This window comes from Neomonachus schauinslandi, chromosome 12, assembly GCF_002201575.2.
Source record: "Neomonachus schauinslandi chromosome 12, ASM220157v2, whole genome shotgun sequence".
Lineage (NCBI taxonomy): Eukaryota > Metazoa > Chordata > Mammalia > Carnivora > Phocidae > Neomonachus > Neomonachus schauinslandi.
Genome location: NC_058414.1, coordinates 44,544,762 through 44,564,604, shown reverse-complemented (window position 1 = coordinate 44,564,604; position 19,843 = coordinate 44,544,762). Strand labels below are relative to the sequence as shown.

Sequence of the window (19,843 nt, the reverse complement as noted above, 5' to 3'; positions counted from 1 at the left end):
AAAATTTAAAGTATTATTATTTTAAATTTTAAATCTTTCTTCCTTTGAGATTAGCAATTAGATCATATCAATAAGAAGTTTCTGTTTCTGAAACGTTGTTTGATTTTTACTTTCCCCTAAATATTCCATTTCCACATGTCTTACAATAAGTACTTTTAAAATGTTATAATTCACAATTGTTTTATATTGTTGGGGCTATTCTGTTCTTATTTTTGTGTCCTGTCCTAAGTGACATTAGAGGAGATTTGGGCAAAGTTTATATATGCTGAACAAAATTTGGTCTTCTTCCCAGGTTGAAAATGATTACTACATTTAACATTATTTCTTTGCGGATCAACCTCTCTTTCTACTATTTTGTATAAGGATAACCATTGTCAAGTATGGATAATTACATCATGGTTCTGGTTCAGTTTCACCATGTTCAGAGGACATAGTGGTCTCCTAGAGCAAGGGAAAATAGCTACAAACTAATGTGTTTCTGTAAGATGAGCAGGGGAAAAATTGTTTCATGTCTTTATTAATAGAGTATTTCCATCCTGAGTTAGCAGTAAAACAAAACAAAACAAACAAACAAAAAAGAAGAAAAGACAGGTTTTGTTCCATGTTATTTATAAGCTATAATTCTACACAGAGATAAAGCTGTATGTATTTTCTTATTCCCTCCATATTGGTCAGTTCCACAGGCATTTACACCAAAAGGAAATGATCTGTTTTCTAACATACATTTATGATTAGGACACATGAAGAAATGTTTCCTAACCAAAACAGACTTATAATATGCTTTCACTGGAATCACCAACATATATGGTGCTAGCTTTCTATATACATTTTTTTCCTAAACACTAACTATAACGACATCTTAATTGTTTTTCTCTTTTTAAAATTTCCGTTAGGAAAATGTTTGCATTATTGATGGACTCTGCTACATTGAAGGAGAGAAAAATACTACCAGCCCTTGTTTGATTTGTAGACCAAAAATTTCAAAATTTACTTGGTCATTTTTAGAAAGTAAGTTAGTCTTTATTAATCCAAATATTTTCTCTACAAGATATTTTTAAGTGATTTTAAACCATGAGTTACATAAAAGTTGAACACTGTGTTTAATTTAGTATCTTTCCTAACTGCATGATCTGCTTTGCTTGAATGTAATATAAGATGAAATGTTATTTTATGTAATTCCTACAATTATACTACAATAGGGTATGGGATTTTCACTTTAATATTTGTTACTGAAAGCAAATGTGAATTATTAATGGAAGAAATGGGAATGGTTAATTCAGTTACACACAGTTTGTACAAGTCAAATAGCTACTAACAAAATGGGCTCTCAAGTACTATGTGAGTACATAAAATGTCCATTAGTAAAGGTTGGTGGGTGGAAAGAGAATATTACTTTGAGACCAAAGCTCTATATCCTATTCTTAGCCTTACTTCTTTTTAGTTTTGTGACAAGACATTTAGCTATTTAAATTCCAGAGGCCATGCATTCATCACCTGTTAAGTAAGATTATCTGGACTCAGTAATCTATTAAGAGTCTTCCAGCCCCAGTATTCTGTGACTCCTTGAATATAATAGTGGTCCAGATAATGTCTGGATACTTAGTCCCACCCGAAAAAAACACCCCACATCATAGTCATGTACCATCTAATTTTTTCACTTCCTTAAGTACAGCTATATGTAATTCCACATAGATACTTCTTCATTCTCTTTCCTCAGTCAAAAGACCAGGCATCATAAAATACAACAAGATGTAATTATTCCCTGCCCCCATCCCCATGTAATTTTATCTGAGTCATAAAACCTTGTATTTATACTGTGCTTTGTAACATCACTATATATATTACTGTATATACAAATTTCATGACTGTGTTAGACCATTTGTCAGATGATTCATTGCTCAGGTGCAAGACTCATGGGGTGTTATGGGAAAACAATGAAAATTTGGAGAAGAATTTAGTGCAGGAGACAAGGGAAACACACTATAACTTCTGAATTGATGTCTGTGTTTTTAATGGCTTGGGTATAACTGACTCATCATAGATGTACAGTGTTCAAGGATACACGGGGTCTGGAAATACCATCTGTCCCAAGTTTCTCATATTGAGGGGTGAGGAAATTAAAATCAGTAAATTGTATAAAGATATATGAGGGCAGAATGGGAGCCAGGACTACATTCTCTTGGCATCAGTGCTTTGTTGATGCAAGCGGAGTGTGTTTGTGCCCAGTGCAGTGAAAAAGGCTATTCTTTCTATCTGTTAAGCCAGTTGGCAAGGAAGGGGGACATTTTTTAATGTGACAATATAAAAAGATGTTTTAAAGCATTACTTGAGCACAAAGGGAGCCCTCTCTGTCCTCTGAAATAACCAGCATTCCAGCAAGTGAGTTTGGCAGCAGGGAAGACCTCTGAGGAGCAGAGGATTGCCGTGACTCTACGGACCCCAGTTACAACTGGGGAGACAGACACAGTGAGGAAAAGTCAGGGGAGTCAAATGAACAGTCCAGTCATGAAGAATAAAGGAGAAATAAAGAAAAAAAGGTGTCGAGGAGGAAAGTAAAGCTGGAAAGGGTAGAGGACAAAGAAGAGAGAGTGAAAGAGCAAGCAGTTGAGTTGGTCAACATCGAGAAGTAATTTCAGATAGGAAAGGAGAGGCATTCAGTTTGGGGAATGCAAATGTGTTTATGTATTTTATGCTCTGTTCAAAGTGCTTTTTACACTCTCAAAGTAGCAAAGTTTCAAGTCTTGCACCTGTCAGTTACTTTTACATTTTCTAAGAATGCAACTGAATTTATTCTGAATGTAAAAAAAAAAAAAAAAGAGCCAAGGTAGGTAATGGAAGTGTTAGCAGAGTTCGACCTTCATCAGAATGTTCCCGTGGGCGTTCTCGGTCGTTCTCGGTATCATACTTTTCCTTTTTTTTTTTTTTTTCCCTACACAAGTACAAAGTAAATGTTTTCTCTGTGGCAGACAACCAACCCCCAGTGATTCAAATACCTCAAGACAAATTACAGACATTTTTGGGGGAGAACTTTGTGTACCAGTTCACGGCCTTGGATCCCGAAGGTTCTGACATCCATTTTGCCTTGGACTCAGGTCCTGAGGGAGCAAATGTTTCCTCTACAGGACTTCTTACATGGAAAACAGAGTCCCAAACTCCACAGCAATTCACTTTACGTTTTAACGACGACTGCAGTGCTGAGACGAGAGTCACAATTATGGTAATATTTATCATTACATAAATGCCACTGAATTAATTAGCAATATTGGTATCTATTTTAAACTTGAAATATAATTCTTAAATTGTAAGGAGGAACTAAATTATTCAACATTTCATGGAAAACTAAACTGCCAAAATGCTGTTTTTGTCAGAATTTAAAATCTTAGGGAGAGTCTCAAGTGTAGAGCAGCACAGAGCTAAATGACTAATTCCTAGGTTATTTTCGCCTGTACTTAACTATGATAAGGCTAAAGAATGCATTCATGTCTGCCTCTCTGAAAGACCTATGCTCAACCTAAGATTGATAATTATACCCTTTTCCTTCAAGTAAAGTCGTTTTTTATTGACCATTCTTTTGATATTATCAGTCATGAGCTATTAATACTATTTTTTGTGCACTGTATTCACTCGACATTTGGGACACACTCATACAGAAGTAATGGTATGAAGTGCAATTGTGTACTATGTCATGTTAACCACATAATTCAAATGACTGTTTACTCTCTGTATTTTGGGATAACTCAGGTGACTGACAAACTGCTTTACACCTTACGGATTTTTTGTGCTGCATGCATTATAGAAATTGATCGATCATCTTGTAACATTTTTAAAAATTATCCCCAGCATTTATATTTTGGCTATGCTCTTGAAAGTTGACATAATTACTTTATTAAATCTTTTAAAATACTCTTTTACATTAAATATATATATATATATATTTTTTTTTTTTTTTGCAAAACTTGTGATCTGCTCTTACTTGCACATAAACATACATGCCTATCACAATTTCTGGGGCATAAACTGACACTAATTTTATTGAAAAGTAAGGCATTTACTTTTTGTTTCTTTTGGAGGTGACTGTGAAGTCTTGTGATTGCTTGAATGGTGGATCATGTGTGTCAGATAGGAAATTCCCTCCAGGAAGTGGAATGTACCTGTGCGTCTGCCTGCCTGGCTTTCAGGGGGGTCTCTGTGAAGTGAATGTCACTGAGTGCCATGCAAACCCCTGTGGCCTTGGCAGATGTATTAGTGGATTTCCCAGTTATTCTTGTGTATGTCCGCCTGAACTCAAAGGTAAGTTTTGGTTCTTCACGAATGAAATTAGTATGTGAACAGATGAAAGGAGAGTTCTTTGGCTTCCCAAGTAATCTACAGATTACTCAAGCAAGTGTATGGTCCTAAAGATTTTAATATACATTTAAAAAGCCTAGTAAGTCATCACAAATATATTTGCTACCCATATCCTTTTATTATGGTATATTACTTACATATACTCTTACAATTTTGCCCATTTTTATAATTTTAATGGCAATATTCTATGTCTATATTGTATTTTGCAGGTTCCTAAACATTTCTGTCTAAATTTGGTAGGTAGAAATATATTTAAATGTGTTCTATTGAAATATAATATGGAATAATGAAGAAATTTGCCATGGGAAATGTAAAAATTATCATTTAAGAAAGGTTGATAATTCATTCACTTAAAAAGATCATGATATAAAGTTAGAGTTGAAATCAAATGGAATTTGCTAACTCATTAATTATCCTAAAATATCTGATTCTAGAAACCTCAACTAAGTATATGAATGACAACTTTTAATTTCCCAAGGCTTTTTATAAGTCGTACCAATATTTCCTCCAATTTAAATAGATATAAATGTTAAGTATATATGCAATTACTGAGCTGATATGTTTTCCTTGAAGGCATCTATATGGAACTAGGCAGGATATTTAGGTGTCTTCTAATTCTCTCGGCATTTTAAAATAAAAATTTTAGGGGCACCTGGGTGGCTCAGTCAGTTAAGTGTGTGACTATTGATTTCAGCTCAGGTCATGATCTGAGGGTCTTGAGATAGAACCCCGCATAGGCTCTGGGCTCCGCGAAGAGTAGGCTTGTCCTTCTCCCTCCCCTTCTGCGCCTCCTCCTGCTCAGTCTCTCAAATAAATAAATAAAATCTTAAAATAAAATAAAATAAAAAATTTTATCATTTGGGACTGTTGTGCTACAGACTAAAGTTGAAAGAATTCAAATGTTGATTGTTTCATGGATTTTACTCTAATGAGTAAATGACTGAATATATTCATTCAAATAAGTTTTTACACATTTCAGAGAGCAACACAATCTCAAAAAATTTTACTGAGGAAAGACTAACTTTTCCTAGCACGCTATAAAATTTTCATGGATTTTCACAGCTAATGCAATAACTGCACTAAGTTGTCCTTAAACTGAGCAGGCAACCATTCTCATAACTTTTTTTAAATTTCCTGAGTTTTTTTAACAAAGTAAAAATTGCAGCTGTAATATGGTAAAATTTTTGCCTTAAAATATTAATGGCCTTTTTGTCTTCTTTTTTATAGGGAAAATCTTATGTACTTGCAGGGTCTTGTTTAATGTTAAATAGAATCTAATTAATGACTATGTTTATTTAACTCTGTTGTAAATTTTAAAATTAGTACATTCATCTTAATATATGACAGCTTTTCTGGAGTTTGTAGGACATACCTTAATGTAAAAGAAGTAAAGATATCTTTAGGAAAGTAAAAGTAAAATATCTTCAAGTAAAAGAAATCAAATAATGAGCACTTAATGGGACATCTAATGTTTTTCAAAATAAATAATTTGAACTCTCGATCTATATTTTGTTTAGGCAAAAATTGCCAGGAAGATGTTGATGAGTGTGAATCCAGGCCTTGCTTTCCAGGAGCAGAGTGTCTCAATACCTTTGGCTCCTATCATTGTGGTGCATGTCCAAAAGGATTTTATGGTGATGGGAAAATATGTCATGGTAAAAGTCCCTATTTTCTGAAATGTTTTTTGCTCCATTTAATTAATCCAAATCTCACAGTTCTATTATCTCTTTACTCATGTATTCATTCAGTATATATTCGTTAAGTGTCATGCACTAAGCAGGATGTGGCGGGTGCAAAAATAGATAATACATGCCTTCTGACCTAATAGGTTTGAGTGTAATACCGGGGGGTCTGACATGTAGTCACCATAGTTCAATATGGTGTTCTGTGCCTGTTGATAGAAGTGCCTAGAGAGAACCTGTTGATAGAAGTGCCTAGAGAGAATAGTAGGAATACTACACAGGGAATCACATCTACCTGGAGGGATAATGAAAAGTTTTAAAAAGCAAGTGTCATTACAGCTAACTCTGATGTATCCAGTCAAGAGAGAGAAAAGCTTTCTAGGCAGAAGAAACATCATGAACAAAGGTGGAGAGGCTTGTAACATCACACACTTGGGCACTATGAATAATTGTAACAGCACACTTGGGCACTATGAATAATTAAGCATGCTTAAAATATAGAGGGTAAGAGGAACTGCTACAATGGTTAAAGCTAGAGACCTAGCCAGTGGCCAGATCACTGAGAAACCATGAGAAACATAATATGATTTACATCTGAGAAGTCTACTCGAGCAGTATGGAGGATGGACCACTTATGGGTAAGGAACTGTGCAAATCTGAAGGTGGGAAGAAAAGGTAAGGCAATATTACAAATAAATAGGAAAGACGTGAAGATATTCTGACCTTGGATGAGGGGGTAGTGGTTGAAAAAAAACACTAAAGAAGCAAGTAGATGGTCTGTGGTCACTGATTGGGATTAGCATGGAGAGGGAAAGAGTATTACTAAGTTCCATGTGCTCGGTTTAGGCAAATGGGTGTGTAGAATTGGTATTTGCATTGCTCTGCAGTAAATCGTGAGGATACAGGAGAAGGTGGCCAGGAAGAGATGCTCACCAGGAACCGAATGGGCCTGCATCTTGATCTTGAACTTGCTACCCTCCAGAATGGTAGGAAAATAAACTCCTGTTGTTTAGGACACTCAGTCTATGGTATTTCATTATGGTAGGCTGAGCTGACTAAGACACACGACACACACGACATGTAAGGAAGAAGTGATTTGGGAAGGGAAAGAATGAATTCAGTATGGATACATGGAGACTGAGGTGACTTCAAGTGGAGCTCAGGAGGGAAGATTAAGTGAAAGATACAGTTTTTAGGGTCATCCGTCATGGATGAAATTGCCCAAAGAGAACACTAAGGGAAAGGAAGACAAAAATTGGTGGATATCAACCTTTTAAAAGCTTAAAAGAGAGAAGTTAATTATAGAAAACAGTATCAAAGAACCATATTTTGGTATCATTAAGTGAATAAGACCCCATTTTGATGAAAAATATGTCACTTTGTGCTTCAGATTGGAGTGGGCCAGTCTAGCACTAGAGGTAATAGATTTGAGGAGCATAGGGCAGGTTGGTAAGGGGAATTCCCTACTATCTCAGCCACTCACATTTCCCCCCCAATACCCCATCCCAAATACTCAACAGTATCACACCCTTCACTCCGTGCACTAAAGTGATCTAAGATCAGCCTTTTGCAAACAGAGACTCAGTCCCTGAATAAAACCTGTATCAAGTGGAACTTAAGAGGAAAGCAAGTTGAACCAAGTCCCATTTCACATGAGTGATTAATAAGTTTCTTAACTCTGTCAGAGGTATCTGTGTTTTTAGGAAGATGCTTGTTAATACAAAATATTTTTTTTCTTGTTGGTATTGTATACTTATTTATGGCAGGCACCAGAGTCACTGACCATAAAAGTCAATACAGCACAGTTCTTATTCTTGAGGTTGCTAACTAGAAGAGGAAAGACACATGAGAGTATCAAGGACCAAACTGTGGGAGAACACAGATGGATGAAATTGGTTGGGTGTGTATGAGACTATAGGAACATCTGTTAGTCACATCGGGCTGCCATACCAGAATAACACAGGTAGGGTGACCTAAAAAACAGAAATTTGTTTCCTCAGAGTTCTGGAGGCTGGAAATTCAAGATCAAGGTGCCAGCAGGGTTGGTTTCTGGCTTCTCTTCGTGGCTGACAGATGGCCCCCTTCTTACTGTGTCCTCACATATGCATCCTCCACTTCTTAAAAGGACACCAGTCCTATTGGATTAGGGCCCCACTCATGACTTCATTTAACCTTAATTACCTCCTTAAAGGTAATACAGTCACATTTAGAGTTAGGGCTTTAACATAAATAAATTTGATGGGACACAAGTCAGTCCATAACCCAAGGATTTGCTGAAGAGGAGACATTTAAGCTAGCTCTGTAATCAAATTTGTGAAGAATTCAATCCAAGTGACATTTTTATTGTATGTTCTTATTCACAGTATTTTGGTTTTATAATAGTATAATCTGTTTTTCATGCATACATTACAGTTGAAACACAGTTTTTACATGAATCTACTACACATACTATGGTTCTTACAAGTTCTAATAAAAGTGAAACTAAGGAAGAGAATGGTAAAAACGCCATACAGAGAGAGAGGCGTGTTAAGTCAACAAATGGAAATGCTTCTAGTAAGTAATGGTCTTGCTAAAATTTAAGGATAAAATTTAATTTACCTCCCTTTTATTTTCCAGAAGACCAACGTATTTATTCCTTAGGAATTTTTCCTTTCAGAAAGATCACCTAAGATAATACAATGCAGTTTACAAATTATTCTTTTTCTTGCTAATCCATTGACTCCTTTGGCTTATATTCTAGAAAAATGATGCATGTTGTATAATGAACAAATGATATTTAAGGTGATTCCAGAGAAGCTTATGATTGGAAGTGACCCTTTCAAAGTTATATTTTGTAACTCCCTGGTCATTCAACATCAACTCAAACCCTAAAAGTTACAAGAAGCTCATTATTTCATAAGGCATTTTCTTTTCTACAGCGCTGTCTTTATAACTCTTGATTTATTCAATTAATATTCTGATTGTCTTCACAAAGACCTTACACATTTTACATTAGCTTTGTTTATGCTTTTGCCTTTGAATGAATATTAGCTATTCATCTTGCAAGATTACCACTGCACTTACTTATTTTGCAAGGTATCTTTGTCGATTACTGCAGTATAGGAAAGCTATCTGGATTTTGATTTTTTCATGTATCCAGTTGCCTTATTAAACACTCTTATTTACACTATGTTTATAGTTGATTCTCTTTCTTGGTTTTATAAATAGATAATACCTCTTGCCAATAGTGAGTCTGTCTCTTACTCTTATTTACTTTCTTATTATAATAATAATTATGATTTAGTCTGTATTTATGATATACCAGCACTGTAGACAAATATTATTTATATACTATCACATTCAATCCTCTCAATAGCTAGGACAGTAACTGTTACTATTTACATTTTACAGATGTTACTCATCTGTACAGAGGCATAGATGGGTTAGGTATTCTCTTCAGGTTTATAGAGTTTGTAAAGGAAGGGAGATTTCAACCTGAGCAGTCTGACTGCAGTCCCAGCTTTCAAATTTGGGCCCTCATTGTAATGGCCGGGACCTCCAGTGCAAAGTGTGTAGTCAGGGAATTGTTTCTTAATGGTCTTAATGGAAATTCTTCTCATGTTTCACCATTAAGTATGATATCAGGGTAGGTTTCTGCTAGAAATCCTTCATCCAGTTAAGGGATTTTCCTTCCATTTGTTGCTTTCTCAGAGTTCTCTTTAGTTTTAAATTAGAAGTGGTTTTTAAATTTTATCAAATGGTTTTTCAGCATCATTTATTACTTGCTATAATTTCTGTTAATCTTTCGTTAGGCTAACTTTTTCAGAATGTTTTCGACAGAAAATCGTATCAAATTACCTTTTAACATTATTTTGTATTGCTTTCTTTATTAATATCATAACGAAATTATGTAATGTAATTCGATTAGTAGAGATACAAGTCTATTTCATCCTAATGTAGTAGTCTGTAACTACACTGCTGCATTTGATTTGCTAGTAGTTCATTTAAAATGCTTATGTGTTATAGCCGTACCATGGAATACAACTCAGCAATAAGAAACTGTATGTATATAACAACCTTGTGTAATCTACAGAGAAATATGCTGAGAGAAAAAGGCCAATCCCAAAAAGTTATATACTGTATAAAACATTTTTGAAATGACAAAATACAGAAATAGAGAACAGATTAGCGACTGCCAGGGGTTAAGGAGGACGTGGGGCAATAGGGAAGTGGGTGTGGTTATAAAAGCACAATACGAGGGATCCTTGTGATGATAGAAATGTTCTATATTTTAACTGTATTGGCATATCCTGGTTGTGATAGTGTACCATAACTTTGCAAGATGTCATCACCAGGGGAAACAGGGGGAAAGGTACGTGGGAGCTGTTTGTACTATTTTTTTTTTTTACTACTGCATGTGAATCTACAATTATCTCAAATAACAAGTTTAATTTTTTTAAAAAGCGACAGCAAACACTGTAATTAATGGAGAACATTTAGTTGCATTTCCTTTAACAATAATGCTCATTGTCACTGCTACTATCTAGTATAGCCCTAGAGGTCCTGGTCAATGCTATGAAAAAGAAAACTAATTAAGAGTTTTAGGGATTTAATATGGTAGAATACAGTATTTGTCATTTTGTGACTGCCTTATTTCACTTAGCATAATGTCCTTAGAGTTCATCCATGTTGTAGCATGGATCAGGATTTCCTTCCCTTTTTAAGGCCAAATACTATTCCATTGTATGGATATCCCACATCTTGTTTATGCATTCTTGGCTTTTTGAATAATGCTTCTGTGAACATGGGTGTGCAAATATCTGTTCAAGTACCTGCTTTTTTTTTTCTTGATATTAGCCATCCTAATGGGTGTGAAGTGATATTTCATTGTGGTTTTGATTTGCATTTCTCTAATGATTAGTGATGTTGAACATCTTTTTATATGCTCGTCAGCCATTTGCATATCACATTTAGAGAAATCCTATTCACGTCAAATACTGTATGATTGCACTTACATCAAGTAACTAACGTAGTCAAATTCATAGAAACAGAAAGTAATATGGTGGTAACCAGGGCTGAGGAGAAAGGGAAATGGGGAGTTGTTGTTTAATGGGTACTGAAATTCAGTTTTGCATAATGAGAAAGTTTTGGAGATTTGCTGCACAGCACTGTGAAGGTTAATGCTACTGAAATACACACTTCCAAATGGTAAAAAAAAAAAAAAAAAAAAAAGCTTATGTGTTTTCATAAATGATATTGACTATAGGATTATGCCACTTGATCAAATGTTTATAAAACTTTTCATCTCTTTCTGTGTATTGCAAGAGTTTTATAAAATATTCTTTCTTTGATAATTTGGTAATTTTTTTCCATTAGATCATCTGTCTTGGCATCATATCTGGAGGTGACTTTAGATTATTTTTGTTTCTTTCATTGCAGTTGTTGTATCAACTCCTCTATCTCTTCTTCAATTTAATTATTTATATTTTGCCAAAAAAATGTTTATCTCATTGAGATTTCAAATTCTTAGTTTAAAATTATATGTAGTATGTTTGTATAATTTAAAATTTGCTTCAGTTTATTATTATGAATTGCTCACATGTCAGGAATACAAATGCGAGCAATTTGCTTTGAGCCTCAGTGTATAAAGTGGTCAATAAATGTTTGTTGGCTATTTCCAACTCCTAATAAAATTATTAGTTATTGTTCTTTAACTTTTACACTGTTTAACATTCTGTGCACCGGGCGCCTGGGTGGCTCAGATGGTTAAGCGTCTGCCTTCAGCTCAGGTCATGATCCCAGGGTCCTGAGATTGAGTCCCGCATCGGGCTCTCTGCTCCTTGGGAGCCTGCTTCTCCCTCTGCCTCTCTTTCTCTCTCTCTCTGTCTCTCATGAATAAATAAATAAAATCTTTAAAAAAAAAAAACAAACATTCTGTGCACCTGGTATATCCAAATAGACTATAAATTCCTTGAAGGCAGGAACTGTATGATGACTTCTTAATACTGCACAGCTCCTAGTATAATGGTATAACTGTGATAGACATTAGATGAAGGAATGAATTACTTAATGTTAAATACTGTGGAAAGAGCAGAATATTAATAAATGTTATTGACTGACATTTCTTTTTCCTTTTTGGTTCTTTAGATATAAAATTTCAGCCACCATCAACAAATCATTCACCATCCGGTGCAAACTTTACCCACAGTCCTGCTACTATCAAAAAGTTCTTGGACACAACGAGCAACATCTCGCACTTCTCATTAAAATCAGTTACAACTCAAATGAATAATTCAAAGAACATTATTTCCCATCAGATATCAGGTTTTGAACAGGCGGATCATACTATCAGTACAAATCTCAGTCTGGAGGAATTGGGAGTGTTCATGAACAACCATAGTTTTTTAAGCATTAACCCAAACAGTTCCCATGGTGAAGTAAAAGATATTATACAGAGCACCATCCAAACAGAGGCAGGAGGGCATAATTCTCAAATTAACAGGTCTGCCCAAGGTTTCACACAGTATAAGGATGGGTTTGTCTCATCAGTTACCAGAGCCATCACTATTTTACCAGAAAAGCCTGGATGGACCAAAATATCAACTTGTGCTGAATCACCTTGTTTTCTTGGTGTTTCTTGTGTGCCAACCACAGATGGTCACTTCCGATGTGGACGCTGCCCGTTTGGATATTATGGAGATGGTATCAATTGCAGAGGTAGTATGAAAACTCTTCAGAAGATGCAAAGAAAACTATTTAGTTCACATTTAAGTAATTAAAAAGAGATGCTTTTCTACTTATTAATTTCTATTCACTCCATTTAGTTCACCAATTTCTATTCATTGTATTTATTTATTATTTGTGTATATCCTCTTCATACTTCAAAAAATAATTAACATGGGTGTTCCTGAGTTATTTTTAAAAATAATGTCAAATAGTACCATAACTATATAATATATTATAAACAGGTTTTTGAGTACCTACTGTGTTCCAAGGTCTATAGAAACACTCTTTATCAATTATGTCATATAATCCATAAAGACTCCACATATTGAGTGTTATTTTTCTCATTATCCAGATAGGAAAGCAGAGCCTTAGAGGGCTAACTGACTTGCCTAGTATTAAGCAACTAAAGAGATAAAATAAGGATGTGAATAACATTGTGGTCTGGGTTCTTTTCAGCTCACAGTGGGCATTTAGCACTTTAAATTACTAATTCTGGTGTATTCACTTATTTTCATAAACTAGGTTTCTCTGTAATTCCTCCAGCTCTTGAGAATAAAACAAGTTGGGCATCACTTTAATTTTGAAAGGAGCGTTTACTTCTTTTCACGATTATCAGTGTTGTTTTCTTTGATGCAAATCAAATTTTTGGCTTTGATACTGCAGAAGCTATTTCGTGTTGTTGGTATTTTGTTACTTTGTTTTGTGTTATTTGTGTTTTGATTTGAGATTAACTTAAGTAATAGAGCTATTGGGGTGTGTATTTCTTTGTTCTCAGTATTACTGAGAGGTACTTTTTTCTGTTTGTTTTTGTTTTTTTTATAGGAATAGTGATAATAATAACAACTTTCAATACTTAAATGTTTGTAATATAAACTCCATATTATTAATAAACAAAACAAAACAATCACATACATTTTGGTTACCTCAGAAAAATGTTAAATGCCTAATAGAATATATCAGGTAGTTAAAGAAGCTTAAGGAATACGAACCTATAAATTTATGATGTGTTCCTAGCATCTTGCTCTTTGAAATTCTGATTATTCCTGCCATTTACCAGCATTTATCTGATTAGCATCTGAAACTTTATTGACCTCTGAAAAAAGACTGTAATCCCATTTATGACTAGCAGCCACCTTCAACATCAGGCTTTGGGAGTAATTACCACATATGGTACTTCTTTCTGACTGTATTAGTCATGTTTCTCAGTCATTCTAGTAGTAAAACAAATACAAGGGGAAAAAATAATTTTACAGATAAATGCAGTGGTTAGTGTTCAATAAGCAGCCTCAAAATTTTCCAATTTCAGAGAATATGACTTTTCTTATAAGTAAGTCTATGGGCAACATGTATATATTGTATCAACAATTCAGCCTTTTTTCCTTGATTTTTGCAGCCATTTGTAGACACCCATGTGGAAAAAGGAGGGAATGTGTTGCCCCAAATATATGCAAATGTAAACCTGGCTACATTGGCTCTAACTGCCAAACTGGTAGGTATAGCACTCGCTAGTTTGCATAAAGAATTTAATTGATAATTGACATTTCTAAAACATGCACTTTATTTTATACAGCTGTATGTCATCCTGATTGCAAAAACCATGGAAAATGTATTAAGCCTAACATTTGTGAATGTCCCCCAGGGCATGGTGGAGCAACCTGTGATGAAGGTGATAATTCAGATTAAAAATCAAATAAAAGAAGCAAAATAACACTATTTTCTTTAAAGCTTTTCTTTTAAAGATAATTCACTTTTACTGTGTCTGTACTAATATATACTCATTAATGCTGGTGGGGAAGTCTAAGCTTTTTAATGTTTATTAAAAATAATTTATTTGAAGCTTCTAAAAACTTAAATTTCTAAAATTAGACATCCAAAAAGTAAAGCTTATTTGTCCTTGGTAAAATTGTCTTCGGAAGTAGTATTTTTGAGGTTTGGTTATAAGGTGCCATATCCCTACATGTATTTTAGTTTCAAGCAAAGGACACCTGATTATTGAATGACTTGTCAAACATGACTCCAAGAAAGTGCTGAATACCAAATAATTAGAAGATATTAGGTAGTAAAAAGAATCCTAGCAAGTGAATTTCAAAACATGTCTATAGCCATATAATTTTATTATTTTGGTTGAAATCTTTAGAGGAGAGTTTATGAAATGGCATTTTAAAAATGGATAATATTTTAAAAGAACACATTCATTATTTTTAATATTTTAAAGAGTATACTTTAATAGGTGGTACAAATAATTACAATAAACTAAGAGCCACACTAAATACTTTCATGACAAGGCAAGTTACAAATTAACAAATTAAAGTAAATCCAGAGTGAACTAAGAGAAACACTCAATATCGATAGCATATGAAAATAATTGTGGAAATACAGGAGTATTCCATTTCTAGGGCAGGAATGTGTAAGTCCAAGTCTCACTTCTCAGAAGAACCCCAAGATGATGTATTTCTGTCCAGCTAACCAAAAGCTTTATAAACCAAAACATGCTGATGGTTTGTTGGTGTTTTTAGAATATAAACTTACATAGTCAATCCCACAGAACTAAATTTCATAGTAAAAGAGAACTGAGTTTATTATAAATTGTTCTTACAAGGAAGTTTCTTGTGGCTGTGATTCATAAATATGAACTGACCTTTTCCTAATTCAGAGCTGACTTAATAACATAGTCTGTGTCTGCAGAACACTGTCGTCCACCTTGTCAACATGGTGGCACCTGCCTGGCTGGAAATCTCTGCACTTGTCCTTATGGTTTTATAGGACCAAGGTGTGAAACAAGTAAGCAAAACTCTCTTGCAGCCTAATGTAAGGAAACTGCTCCTTTGAATAGTTGATGGCTTTAATACTAAGGTAAACCCAAAGCCTAGTTAAAGGACATGCATTCATGATTTGTTCTGACAGTCCCCATTCTGCATGCCACCGGGAGCCCTGGGTGCCAGTACTAAGGTAAAGAAGTTTGTTCTTAGAAGCAACTCTCTTCTTGACCCTATCCGTGACCATTTCTTTGAGATAATAAGAATTCCAGTTGGTTGATTTGCATATGTTTATCTTGTTTAATTTATATCTATGATTATTTTCATTAGTAACTAACAATTTTCTGGAATAGCCAGCTCTTGTTTACCATCCAGCTCAATGATTTTCTTCCTTCCCCAACTCTATTAGCAAAAAATAGCTGAATGTGAGAATCAGAGACCATTTAAAGCCAAAGAATAAGTTATTTTTATTTTTCTCTCTGATCTTATTCATTAGAGGATGTGATTGGCAGTTACGAGCTAGCTAGGTTATAGCCAGTAATATGGCCGGTTCCAAGCCTAATCTACCTTGCTTTTATTTTTATTCTACAATCTTAGTGGTTTGTAACAGGCACTGTGAAAATGGAGGTGAATGTCTTACACCAGATATTTGCCAGTGCAAGCCTGGCTGGTATGGACCTACTTGTGGTACAGGTAAAATCAGAAATACGTTCAATGAATAAATCAGTTAAAGCAAATTTAAGGTGCACCAATATCCTAAAGACCAGCACCCCAAAGCATAAAGCTAATCTGACAAGATTGGTATGAAGTTTTATTAAAACCCTGTCTTTTGATTCTTTTTCTTCTTGTATCAGACAATAGAGAGTATTTCAGCTTTACTGCTATCCAGGCCCAACCAGTCCTTTTTTTTTTTCTTTTTGCCTTTATATTTCCATCATCCACTTGCTTTATAGTGGAGAGAAACAAATCTGTGTTACATCTCCTAGATCTCTTTCAAGTTTTTTATCACAACACAGACATTCTGTTTCATGAAACATTCAAGCAATTAAGGGACACCATCCCATTATTCTGTTTCTTTACCACAATATCAGGCTCACTTCTTTGCCAGCATGTTTGCAGTTATCTATGTATAATCTAATCCATTGTGATCTAATGACTTTTCTCAACATAAATTTAACTTAATGCTTATAGCTTGCCAACTATGTGTGAAGCATGATGCAAGGGGAAACAAAGATCAGTTTGATTTTTCCCATGACTTCAAATAGCACATTAGTGAAGGAGACACAGGATACAGTTATTCAAAAAGACTATGATACAAGTTGGATTATAATAAGTAATGTAATTAACACACAGTTCTTGGAAGCAGAGAAGACAGAAATTCAGTCTGGCAAATACAGTTTGGAAGAAAATAGTATTGAGGTAGGCTTTGGAGGATGGGTAAAGTCTGGGTTGCAAAATGGAATTGGGGGTACCTCTCAAAGTGGAACAAAGGTAAAGAAGCAAAAACAGAGAATGCTTCTGAGCATGCTAGGACTTGAGTGCAGTGTTTCTATTTGAATGAGGAAGGAGACTTAAAGAGGTACACATGTGGCCCCATGTATTTGAGCAGATTACAGGCCATCCAGTTAGTGCTGTTGAAATGTCTTCTAGTTTCCCATCATTTTTTCAGCTTACAGAGGGCATTCTGAATTCTAATCATAACCTCCATATTCTTAGCTTGGTATTATTTGTAAACTTAATGAACAGACTTTCAAAGCTATTATCCAGTTATTTCATTCCTCTTATGTTTGGCAAAGTCAAATTAATTATGGGTTATGGGTTTTACTTGCAGTAAAAATAAAATATTTCATTATGCACCATTTTGTACTTCAGTGCAGCTTTCATTTTTTAAATAATAAAACTTTTATGGTCTCTCTTTCCCCTGCCGTTCATTAGCTTTGTGTGATCCCATTTGCCTCAATGGTGGTTCCTGTAATAAGCCAAACACTTGCCTCTGTCCAAATGGATTCTTTGGTGCACAGTGTCAGAATGGTAATTATTCTTTCTTTCTTTCTAAATAAAAAGGGAAAGGCATAAACAGAACTCAGAGTAAGCATAAGACAAGTCTCAAAGGGGAAGATGCTATTTTTTCTTCTCTATTTCTTGTGATGTTGCCATTGTGGTCACCAAATGACCAGATCTTGGAAATGTATGTGAGTTATTATGTAAAAGATTTGTATTTATTCAACATATATTCGGCTCCTGACCTTGGCACTTGTCTGCGTAGTTTTGTAGGATCAAGGGATGAACCAAATAAGCAAAGTTCTCTTGCAGTCTGTTGTGTGTAGTGGTGTCATTTTTATGGCCCTCGCAGCAAAAATGTTTGATTAATGGCCAATCTAAGGTCCACTATTATCTTATGATCTTTCAACTTTAGTTTTATTAAAAATTTATGAAAAGCTGGCTATGCACAGCACTGTGCAAGGTGATATGGGCACAGAAAGACGCATCATTTCTCCCTTCGTGGCCTGCTATTTTAACATTTTCCCTGGTATAGTAATGCTACAGTTTTTTTTCAGAATAATGAGCATGTCCTGAGGCTGACAGTGTAGGCATGAATGAATGTCAATAAATGAAATTTAAAATGTATTTTCTACATCTTCACATCTTTGAGTTTATGCAAAATGCAGAGTAGATTTTTAGTAGAAACATGTCAGAACCTGTCATAATTTAATTCCTAAAACGTATACTTTCCTTGCCATGTTATACTTTGATGTGATTTCATTTCTTTTATTTGGAGGTTGGCTAGGATTCTTAGATTGCACTTGAGCTAGAGAAGAAACCATCGCTGAAGTACTAGCTACACAGGCATAGCAAATGAGTTTTTCTAATTAAGATTTCCTTTAAGGAGCCAGTTTGTGAAATGGGAAGAAGAAAAGACTAAGTTAAGGCAAACCTTGAAAGCCAAGCAACTACGTCTAAATCCGTATTTATGAGCTGTAGGTGTAGTTTTGACCAAGAATGTAAGAGTGAATTAAAAAGCTGATAACTCTCATGCTCCTTGCAGTAGATGCAAGATACAGTGAGAAAACTTCTCCAAAATTTATATGCCAACCAAATAACCAGGAAAGGAGGAAATCTCTAAATTACTAAGTATTAAACTAAAATTTATCTGTTGAACATATGTCATGTTGGCAGGTTTTGGAGTTAGGTAGCCTCTAAAACTTCTAGCTAGCATGGATTTTGGAATTTACTTAAAGTCTCCAGGATCAGACTTCCTGACTTTCAGGTTTGAACTAGACAGTTGATGTAAGGAGTAAGTGAGACATAATACTGTAAGTGCATGGCTAGCTACCATAAATAATAGTACAATTGGTTTTTTAGGGTTTTTTTTTTTTTTTTTTTTTTTTTTGCGGGGGAGAAGGGCAGAAGTAGAGGGAGAGAGAGAGAATCTTAAGCAGACTCCATGCCCAGTGCAGAGCGCAATGCAGGGCTTGATCTCACGACCTTGAGATCACAACCAGAGATCATGACTCAAATCAAGAGTCAGGCACTTGACCGACTGAGCCCCCCCAGGTGCCCCAGTACAGTGGTCTTTAAGACATGCTGCAGAAGATGCAGAAGAAATAATAACATGATCTTTATTATCATTTAGGGAAAAAATAAGATTTAAAATTTCCAGGCAGGTTTGCTTATCACTTTTTTTAAATAAAGGCATTTAATTGTCATTTCTGGAAGAAACACGAAGCAATAAAAATCCTCTCATAAAAGATAATAAATATTAACTTTTGAATTCCATGGAGCAGAATCATATACACAGAAGATACTAGTACAACATAGTCAAGGTTATCCAAGAAATAGTCCTAACAAAGCCAAGGAATTACTGTTAAAGGACTTTTCACTAAGCATTCACAGAAATAAATCACATACAAAGCTCTGCCTTTATGATGACCTCAGTAGGTATTCAAAAGTCAACTTAAAATTATTTTCCAAAAATCATGTGACAGATTGTTGAGATTTTTCTAATTTCCACAGGAATAGATGCATTTCTTATTTTGAGCCAGGGTTTGACTTATTTTCTTGGTTCTGCCCCGATCATTTCACTCTTTACTTCCAAGAACGGTGAAATACAAGATCAGGTTCATAATTTAAGCACTATAATACCAAAGATGCTGTTTGTTATGAACACTTCATCAATACGTTTCAAATTGTGCTAATCCACTGGTTGCTTAGAGCTATGAGCATTGGATTTTATGATTTAGAAAGGATGGTTTTAATGACTTGCAGTTGTGATCTTTTAATAGCACATTTCTCTGCCTTATGGCCTCATAGATAACAAGCACATGAGGCAATATGTAATATATAATAATCGGA

At 34.8% G+C, this 19,843-nt stretch overlaps 1 protein-coding gene across 1 annotated transcript in view; it reads left to right on the top strand.

The window, feature by feature from the left end:
* VWDE (von Willebrand factor D and EGF domains) overlaps nt 1-19,843 on the top strand; it is an 80,192-nt gene that overhangs the window by 42,616 nt on the left and 17,733 nt on the right. Inside the window, exons 16-24 of the mRNA XM_021689538.1 lie at nt 894-1,008; nt 2,967-3,217; nt 4,071-4,290; nt 8,442-8,582; nt 14,128-14,223; nt 14,305-14,400; nt 15,420-15,515; nt 16,088-16,183; nt 17,426-17,521. Of these exons, the coding sequence (XP_021545213.1) occupies nt 894-1,008; nt 2,967-3,217; nt 4,071-4,290; nt 8,442-8,582; nt 14,128-14,223; nt 14,305-14,400; nt 15,420-15,515; nt 16,088-16,183; nt 17,426-17,521 (1,207 nt within the window). The remainder of the gene's footprint in view (nt 1-893; nt 1,009-2,966; nt 3,218-4,070; nt 4,291-8,441; nt 8,583-14,127; nt 14,224-14,304; nt 14,401-15,419; nt 15,516-16,087; nt 16,184-17,425; nt 17,522-19,843) is intronic.